Genomic DNA, 10,408 nt, shown 5'->3' on the forward strand with positions numbered 1-10,408 from the left:
ATAAACACAACACAGCACATTTCTGGTCTTGCTGTCATTATACTGCTATTTACATTTATGCGTACTAAAGCTGGAAGTCTTGCTCCTACAGTAACTCTCCAGGGATCAGCTTTGACCTTTTAGTTGCTGTCTTGGACCCCACCATCACTTGAACAGTTCTCCTTCAAACAATTTCATCACTCAGTAACTAAGTTACAGCACAGAGATGCTTAATGTTTAATTATGTGAGTTAATTCTCTCCTTATATAACTCTCCCTCCCTGTGAATTTGGAGGCCGATTCCTACAGGGACTTCCCTACATGGAGCTCACATGCACCTGCAAAGGTTAAGACCCGTCTAAGCAGGATAAGGGACAGAATACACTGTAATTTCTTGGGACGTAGGCAATTACAATTCCAGCTCTGATACTGCTGACCTCCTTCACCCAAGCCACTACCCAGTCAAGGAATTTACTTCCGTCTCCCCAGATCTGCTGCCATTTAAACTGGAGAGATCAGAATAAAGGATATGAATACATCTCCAACATGCAACACAGCAATAAATATAAATGCCCAAGCTATTGTAGGACTTTGTCAGAGCTATGTTGCACTGCAGTAAAAGATCAGGAATTTGGGCTAGTTTTTTCTGGCCTAGCATCTGAATTCATGCTAATAATAGCAATGGGCTGTGCTATACAGATGTAACTATTTGTTTGCTTGGTTTTTGTCAACAACGTCAACAGCTAAATTACTCTTCTGATAAAGACACCACATGATATGTTTTAGTCTCCATGACTCACTGAAGACACCAAATGCTTTGTGAATCATCATCAGCAGCTATCATCCAGTATGATTTACATCATTTTAGCAAACGGGAATGACATATCACACTAGTGAACTACAGACCAGCAGGAGCGTTCAGATAAGCTGCAAAACCTCCCTGGCCAGAGCCCACACTGAAAAAGGCTGACTGGTTCCACATCTGGGGGAAAAAAAAGGGGGAGAAGAGGCAACAGTGTGTCAACAGTGTGTTCCCTTCATCTGATGCACTGAGCACTCTCTACTTGGGTTACACTGAAATGAACCTTCAGCCAATTATTCACCAAAGCACTACCTTTAAGAGGGGGAAAAAAGCTCCCATGGCAGAAGTTTTGCTCTGCAAAGACAGAAGGTTGGAATATCCCTCATCTCCAGTCTTTTCTTACTATCCCCTTTTAGAAGCTCATCCAGAAAGTTTGAGCAAAGATGGATCAAGGCAGGAGACAGCACAAAATTGTCCTCATATAAAGCAGTCGCGGTTTAAAAGAAAGCAGCCAAAGTATTTTTTGGAACTATAAAAACTGCTTTCTAGCAGAACTGGTAGCTACAGAAGGATACTTTACCCTCAGCCTGTAGTAGAGTGTAGGCAAGGTTAACTATTAGGTAAGCTTCATTAAACCTTTCTAAATGGTGTCGTTTGCTACCATTATTCAGATGCATAATTTCCTTGTAAAGCAAGGGAATTATTACCCTGGGTATCACTTTTTAAATTATATGCATTAAGTTATTCTTCATGGCCATACCTAATTATTCTTCAGGATGTTGCTCATGTGATAAAAAGAATCACACACAGTACCATCGCTTCTGCCTCTGAACAGACAGGTTGATCTTATGGCTCTTAACCACAGGAATTGTACAGTAACTGTTCCCTAACTGGTTTTACATGCATTCCTCTTCCAGCACTTCACTTTCACATGATGCCTACAATTTCAGGAATCTTCATAATAGTTTTGTTAGTGTTCATTTAAACTCATCTCACAGCCTCATCCTTTTGTAACAACTTATGCTGAACAGTGTCGCATCTCCTAATCTCCAAGTGACAGCAGGAACCTGCAGCCCTAATGAATGATGCATACGAAGTGCTTCTTTTGTCTACAAGGCCTTCCCGACATGGGATTCTGATGATGAAGATACCAAATAACTGTTGATCATCGCAGCAGGAACATGAGCTGGCTGCTTTCTCCAGAAAGATGAGAGAGTTTGATCCTGTTCTTACAGAACTCATAAAAACTTCCCTAAGAAAAACATGCTTGATCTGGCTGCTTGTGCCAACAAGCTTTCAGGGGGCTTCAGTGGATACGGACTCAAGGTATCACAGGTCCTCCCCTACTATTTCAGCTGCCCATGATCAGACGCAGAATGGAAAGTCTCCTGTAGCAGGGATGACTCCTCAGCAAGGTGAGGATTATGTCTATATGTCTGTACTTGCCCTGAGCTGACATAGCACCACAGTGTATCAAAGTGAGTACTTGCACTACAATGAGACAAAGTCAGCCAGAATTTTCTAAGACGAAAAGTGTTCTCTCAGCAAAACTTCACAAGAGTAGCATCTTTGGGACACCAGCTGGATAACCAGTCTTTAAGGGCTCACTCGTGCCTACTTCCACTTTCATCCAGGCATCAGGGCACTCTGACACCACTGGGGCTGTGATGTTCCGACTTCGCAGTTTCCTCAGCTTCCCATGCTGATTCTCAACAACATACTATTCTCTTTAGCTCTGCAGTTTGGATTGGGAATTGCTTTGTGAACAACTATATTGCTCACTATACCAGTTCCTTATGCAGAGAAAGACCTGCTAGCCACAGGAAGAAATGAGCCTGTAGCACGGGGGAGAAAAAAAGAAGAAAAAAAGAGAATCATGTAGTTCTCATTCTCAAGAATGTTTCTCTATTTGATCAAGAAGCAAAACAACACCAAAGCTCAGGTTATTAAAAATCATAAATGAATCCAATGTTTAATTAGAGAAAAATCAAAGCCTTTTGCGACTGGACAGGACATACATTTTGCCAGGCCATCTCCTCTCTAGAAGGCTGCTTTACTTAACATGGCACAATTGTGAATTTCACATCAGCTTGGTGGTTTGGGTTTGCAAAACAGGAATGTCTTGAGAAAAAGCAGACAAATCAACAAATTCTGAGAATTCGAATTGCTAGATTGCTGCAAGAATTCTTGTGAAACTTCTGTATTTGTCCTTATGTAATACATAACCAATGTCTAGGTGTAGGAAATACAGCGAGCAGGGTTGAAGTAATCCACTGATCTGATTATGCAGCAGAGTTTCTGACCAATTGAGCTTAAGCTCATTTCACTTCTCAGAGATGGTTTCTTCTCCTTTATAAACAACAATGTTCTGGTCTGTTTCATACACTTTGACTTTATAAAGAGTCCCCATGGGCAGGAGCTTCTTGAGGTTTTCCCAGATGAATACTGCAACGTTCTCTGTGGTGCTAAAAGTGAAACACGAGCAGATTCAGAACTGACAGCAATGGCATCTGAGGAAGCTGTACCCAGAATGTGCCAAGGGGGATGCTAAAGGCCACAGGGAGCCATGCGGGCAGCTTTCACATGATGACACCCTGAATGTAAGTGGGGCTTGAACCACTGCCAGCAAACATGGATGAAATGAGGTCTAATTAACAGGTCATATCTGTCTCCTCAAGCTGTCCACAGAGCAGGCTCATGTCACAAGTGCTAGTCTGCAAAAGGCTCCTCGGTGCGAGCATCCCTTCCTTGGCATGTGGGATGGCAGCTGCCCCAGCAGGCCTGCAGCGGCCCGGCACAGTGAGGCAGGCTGCATGGCAGCGGGGCTGGAAGGCAGGCAGGGCACCCAGCACCTGACATGCACAGGTGTGCCACAGGTGTGTTACACACACAGGTATGAAGGCTGCTCTTTCAGATGTAGGACTAAGCCTTGAAGACTGTTCCTTGACCCTGCAACCAATGCCACGAGGAGTCCCCATCACCCACCTCACAACCTCAGCAAAGTACGGCACATCCTTATCCAGGTTTTTGTGGTCAAGCGGTTCCATGATAGCCTCCTGCAGAAAGAAAACAGTGACAATCTTGTCCCCGTTGGTCAGTGGACTTGAGGTTCAAATTACCATGCACATGGGACTGGAGCAAGGCAACAGTATGTAAAAAAAGGATAAGAGCCCTGCATTCACCTGTTAACTTCCTAGCTGGAGACACGGTACTGCCTCACATCACAGTGCTAAAGCATTTTAGTCTTCAATCATTCCTTAATTTCTTCTTTATTTCCTACCATCATCAACTCACCATGTCTCCACCCTGGTACTAGACAAATTGCTAAGCTCTAACCAATTCTCCCAGGGGATGTGTAGGAAAATAGTGCTATTACCTGCATATATTCTTTCAGGTCTGTCAGGTTTATAACCATTCCTGAGACTGGGTCAATCTGCAGGGAAAACAAAAGGGAGATTAGTAGCCTAGCTACACATCCTTATTACCAAGGCTGCCATGAGCCTGTACAAATCAGACTGTGAGTTATCTGTGCACTCAGGACATCTGAGCCACAAGAAAAATATCTTTCCACCTTCACACACTGAGTTCCAACTCTACTCCTGTGATGTTCCCAAAGGCTAGAAGGAGCATACAAACAACTCCAGTGGTTCTACTCTCTCATAAAAGCTGACACCAGGGAAGAAAAACTCACTGAAACACTCAGTCTTCAAGCAACAATCTAGCATGACCATAAGCAGGAAAACAGGCATTAAACAGCTGGGTTGAACAACCAGGGACAAAACAGAGACCAGCCTGAGCTCAGGGCATCCTCACATCTGGAGAAGGCACAGCTCCAGGAATGAAATCAGGTTGTGTAGTTCACAGCATATTTGGAGAATGTAGAAAGAAGAGGCTTTAAAATTTTAGTTTCAGATCTGAATAGAAACCCCCTTTCCTATGAACTGGAAATCCTCAAAAAGTTGTTTGGAAAACATCAAAACCAAAGTGCTATCTAAACAACTCTGCAGAATACACAGAACAATGACAGGATGAAGGGTGAAAAACAACTGCAAAAGCAGAATTTCCTTTTATATTTGCAGCAAAATACCTTGATAAAATAGCAGACAGAATCAGTTACTGGAAGTGCTAAGCCTCCCTGTGGCTCAGCAGTCATCCAAAGGTGCCCCACAGATCTGACCAGAGCCTATATATTCTGCAGAGAGGCTCTGGCAGACTAAGTGATGTGCCCAGAGGATGATTACAAACCTTGGACTTAAACATGGTCACCTGCAAATCCTTCTTAAGAGGCAAGGTGAATAGGACAGTGATTATGGAAAATGTTCTTCTATAGTGATATGCACAGAGTTTCCACAAACACCCTGGGAAACCTAGCAATTTAGCTAGAACTTCAGTACTGTGGAAGACAGGGACCCATCTATCCTGCCACCCTAAGGAATGGAAAAAAAATGTTGGTCGCACTTACCTCTCCACGCACAGTGACTATAACTGAAAAAAAGAAAACATCAGGTCATGATGACACCATGAACCTAGCAACAAAGTACACTACTGATTGGGACAGACAACCCGTTCATCGCTAATCTACAAGGACTGGTGCAGGCTTCCCAGCAGTTAAAAGTGGGACTGTTTTTACAAAATGAGTATCCACTCCACAAAGAAGTGACTCAGAGTCACCCAGCTCGTGGAAGAAGTCATCCTCCAAGGTCTCGTGCCCAGAGACACACCACTATCCCTGAAGTGCCCCTTGCAGGCAGAGATAAGACTAGATGCTTCTCAAGTACCTATTCCCTATGACAGCCTGTGCCCTGCACACTCAAGGTCAGAGTCTCTTGATCAGCAAAGTCTTCTAGACAACGCAGACACCCTAGGTGCCCATACAATCACCACACCCCCGAGACCATAAGATGTGGGGTCAGCTTATAAGTCTTCTGACATAACAGAACACCAGACAAGGAAAGTAAGGGATGGAGTGGCTGCCAACTCTCTAAGAACTAGAATTACTGCAAGGTGTCACTTCAACCCAAAAGTCCTTTCAATGAAACAGACAAATGCTTGGAAACATCATCCTTACAAGCTCAGCATTCCTTCCCACTAACGCCAGGAGCTGAGAACCAAATCACAGCTCACTGGGGAACTCACAAAAATAGAAAGACAGTGATTTGAGCATGGTTGTGATTCTCCTCTGGGGTGGAAAAGCCCCTTTGTGCTCTTTTTCTCACTCTCTTCCCCCCCCCCCCAAGGAACAGTTTTAGAGGCATCTCCCTAGCTTTCCACCAATTTTTTTTACAATGGGAATGTCCTTCTCATATGAGAAAGCAAGAACTGTTGTGCCTGTAAGTCAGCTTTAAAATGAGGGGCAGGTCTTCCATCCAGCAATCTGTCAACCTGTCTTGGCAAAGCTAGTAGCTCTGTAGCAGAGGTTTCAGGATACCTACAATACACAGTGCTAAACGGGGAGCCAGCCTAATAACTGGAGAGATCTGACTCTATGTGCACAGGTTATAGATTGTAGCAGAAGAACTTGTGAAAACAACATTCACATAAAGTTTATGGGGTGTTTAAATTGCATGTCTTTTGCTTAGAGAAATCTTCATTCAAAACACAATGATTTTGCAGATTATAAACAAGTAGATTTGATTCATGAAGTGACATTTTGAGAAAAATATTTATTATCTATTTAACTTAATAGCTTGCAAATCCATGCCATGGTTCAAACCCCCTGCTGCTAAGGATTCCTTATAATTGTAAAAAAACCCAAAACCAGCCAGTAAAAGCCATACCAGACTGCTGAGACACATGAATCGCTCATCTCTCCCATGCGTTATTCTGCATTCAGACCAGCCTGCCTGAGAGCAGCCTCTGTCCGTGACTACACGTGTAAGCATGGAACTCAACTCCTTACCTTTATAGTTGTGTCCATGGCCATTTGGATTGTTGCATTTCCCAAACACCTTCAGGTTTTCTTCATCACTCAGTGATTTACTGTGAGAAATACAGACGTGGCATGGCAGGATCCATTACAGATGTTCACGGCTTCACTTCAACTGTGATTGCTTTCTAGCTCCTCCATCTATTCACTCTCCCAAATTTAACCCACTAGCTTTTCCTACTCAGGAGGCACAAACAGCACCGGAGGAGTATTTGGTCCATGAAAGATGTTGTTGACAATGGGGTTTTTTTGCTGTGGTTTTGTATTTATATATGCAGGTTTCGTAACAACTGCCTATACCACTGCTGTATAAACACTAACAGCTATTCACATATGAATATGGCAAAATCACTTGGGCTGCTAAGAGGAAACACCTGGAGCAAACTATGAATATTATTATTTAACTAAAAAAGCTTAGGGAGGTTCTCCAAGAAGTACAAAGGATGACTTCCCTCTCTGAATCTTTCCTTTGAAGAAACTGAAGTGCCTACTCCAAGGAGCATTTCAGATCAACGCACTCCTTATGAATATGTATGTTTTGAGAAAAAGGTGACAGATTAGGGCCACAGTGAGTTGCTTACAAACTGCAGGGAAAATTCACCCCATTTAAAAACAAAACTTCAGTTCTTGTTAAACCTAGTTAAACACTGACGTTTAAAATCAGGATTGCCTACTCCGGACTGCAGAAAACGGACTAGAACAAGGAGAACCGGGAGGCGCTCGACAGCAGGCACGCATCCACGCACACCGGCTGAGATGGGCCCCCGCCTCCGTGCGCCCGGCTCCGGAGAGGTCACTTGCAATGCCCTAAGGCAAACGCCCCACAGCTCTGCCAGGCCTTTGTGCCTTTCCACCGAGGACGGCTCCCAGGGCCAGGCGGCGGGGGGGGGGGGGGGAGCCGGGCTGCCGCGGCCGCTCCGCGGGTGTGCCCGCGTCCCGAGGCGGCGGGGCCGGGCGTGCCGGGGCCGCTCACCTGTGCAGCCGGTGGCAGGCGCTGAAGGAGACGGTGCGGGAGAGCCGCGCCAGCCGGGCTGCGGGCGGCGCCATGCCAGGGCCGCGGCGGGCGGTGCTTGCGTGCTGGCGTGGCCGGCTCCATCCGGGCCCCGGGGCGGAGCGGCGGCTCGGCAGCGCCGCCCGCAGGAGCCGCCCGCCGGACGCGGGCTGGCCCGCCGCGGCGGTGCCCGAGTCGCCGGGGGTGGGCCGTCCCCGCCGCGCCGGCCGGGGCGCCCGCCTGTTTCCTCGGGCGCAGGGCTCAGCTCCTCGGACTGTTCCCCTCGGACACTACGGCGGGGTCTCCCTTCGGCGCGCCGCGGCGTGTGGGCGCGGGAGCCTGCCCTCGCCCTGCCCTGACGCGCAAGTGGGCAAAATGCCTGCTTTGTTTATTGCCACAGCTTGGCTGCTCCTCCTTGTCCCCAGCTAATGTCTCCTGCACACATACTGCGATCTTGTATGAGCCAGTGACACAGAGAGTAAATAAAAAAGGCTGTTAAGAGCCACTGTGTCAGTCCTACCAAATGGGGAGGTACGACAACAGCTGCAATGGACCATCGGTGTGATCTGCTGTAGCAAATGCTTTCCTACACCAGCTGTTTACTAGCTCACTTCACTAAATCACTGAGTGATGCAGAAAACTGGAAGCTGTCTGAGAACAGCAATCAAAATCGTGGGGATCACCATGAGGATAAGAAGCAGCTGTTAAAACACTTCTACATGGGCTTCCAGGGGAGGGAAGGATCAGGTCTGAAGGACAGAATGTGGGGCTGAAAAACATCGCTGTTGTTCAAATCGCTGTTGTTCAAATCACTGTTGTTCATCTGTGTCTGAGTGGGCTTGGTACAATGGTACAGGGAGAAGTGATGCTGTTGAGTACTGATGAGCTAACCTTTCAGCTTAGTTCAAATTCTGCTTTAGAGAACATACACAAAAACTATCTTGGACTACATCAACGTTCCTCATTTGCATTATCGAGGCTGCTGGGCTGGTGGATGTGAGGCCCAGGAACAGAATGAGTTGACATGTGCACTGAAAAAAGTGCATCAGTGAAACAACACAGGCTCGAACGGCAGAGGAGCTTTCTATAGGGCGGGACTGGGGTTTGTTGCAGAACCAGATCAGAGACCTGAAATTTGTGCATCCTGCCTTTTGTCTTTTCATTGACGTTCCTCTTTCAAGGCATTTCATCCTCTCATTCATCCTGTAGAGGTAATGTTAGCAATGATTTGGCCTGCAGGCCAACAGTTTGACTTGCTTGTGTTTTCTTATATTATGACAATTGCAATAAGTGTGTTTATAAATGCATCAGTGCACAGGGGTGGGCCTATGAAAGGAAAGTTGGCAGGCTGTGAATGCACTTGTAAGGTGTTTACACAGCAATCCAAAGAGAAGCAGTTCACAAAGCAATACTTACCTGAAGGGACTGAGAAAACTTCATGGATCTGATTCCTACCCACCTAAAATAACTGAGTTCTGTCCATTCCACAGCGCTGTGGTATCTGAGGAGCTATTGTTAAACCTTTGAGAATACCCCGCTCCCTGGTCATGTGCCTGATTCGAGATGGTTTAGTTAAAGTAAGTGTACACAGCAGTCCTTCCCTGCACCAGTTACAGGAAGGGGCTGCCAGGCCTGTTTATTCCCTTTCTATCCTGGCAAACTAATTTGACCTCTGGGATGGTTATGAACCTGACAGACTTGAAGGAGTGCACTCTGGTAATAACATTCACGGAGTTCAAGCAGAGGAATCCCTGAAGTGTGGTGATTTTCAGAAAGCTTGGGAGAGGGGGTAGAACCTGGATTTCTCAGTGCTGCAAGGGTTTGAATGGAGGTACCTGCGTCGGCATATTCCCTTAATTCCTGGAAATTCTTGGTGCCCCAGGGATAACAGAGTGTATCTACCAGTTTTTCAGAGTGGGAAAACTCCAAGCCTCAGGACAGGATCTCTGTATAACAGGAACAGGAGGAAAAAAAGCTCTTAAGGAAGTGGAGTGCAGCCTGTGTGCACGCAACACGGGCAGGGGCTAGGATTGCATCCTGTTGAAGTACAGCTTTATAAACACAGCATGGACTTTGCACTGCAGGGCATCTTTCTTCCCCTGCAATATTGATCTACAGCTGTGCCTTGGGTACTCCGACTGGTTGCAATTAACACAGGATTGCACATGAACCTCTGACACTGCCTTTCTGCTTCCCACCTCACCAAGGAAAAAAAGTTTAAAAAAGAGCAGCAATGGTGGCAGAACTCTACCCGCCGTCATTAAGCACTTGCTTAGCATCATTCGTCTTCCAGTCCTGGGGATGTGACCTCGCTGGGGGTTGTTCCCTCCCCCTGTGGGTGACAGGCTACAGGAGGGCAATTCCACTGACTGACATGGCAAGTTACAGACAGGGGGCCGGCTGCAGTAGAGGAGGGAGCCGGTTGGCAGGGCTGGAGCACCAGCAACGGGAGGTGTTTGCCATCTGGTGGCTTTGTGAGCTTTGCCATGAGCCTCTCCCTCTGCCTTCTCACAGTGCTGCAGCCCTGATGTAGAATCCTTGTTTCTCTCCCTTGTCTTTTGCCAAGACCTGTAAGGAAGGTGAAGAAAGGTCAAAGAGGAGATAAAGCTGGGTTGTTAGGGTAGAGTGAATCAGCTCTGATTTGGTTCTGTTCTGTCTGGGCTGGCCTCCAGAATATCAGGAGTCAAAAAAAAAAAAAAAAAAGCAAAGCA

At 46.3% G+C, this 10,408-nt stretch overlaps 1 protein-coding gene across 1 annotated transcript; it reads right to left on the reverse strand.

Moving 5' to 3' along the window:
• Positions 1-2,688: 2,688 nt before the first annotated feature.
• On the reverse strand, positions 2,689-7,753 carry PTS (6-pyruvoyltetrahydropterin synthase). Its single transcript, XM_050911031.1, has 6 exons — positions 7,680-7,753; positions 6,680-6,759; positions 5,243-5,265; positions 4,157-4,213; positions 3,766-3,836; positions 2,689-3,245 (listed from the first exon to the last, which is right to left on the reverse strand). The coding sequence occupies exons 1-6, from the start codon at positions 7,751-7,753 to the stop codon at positions 3,104-3,106; spliced, it is 447 nt and encodes a 148-aa protein (XP_050766988.1). The 3' UTR covers positions 2,689-3,103.
• Positions 7,754-10,408: the final 2,655 nt, after the last annotated feature.

This window comes from Gymnogyps californianus, chromosome 25 (assembly GCF_018139145.2).
Source record: "Gymnogyps californianus isolate 813 chromosome 25, ASM1813914v2, whole genome shotgun sequence".
Taxonomy (NCBI): Eukaryota; Metazoa; Chordata; class Aves; order Accipitriformes; family Cathartidae; genus Gymnogyps; species Gymnogyps californianus.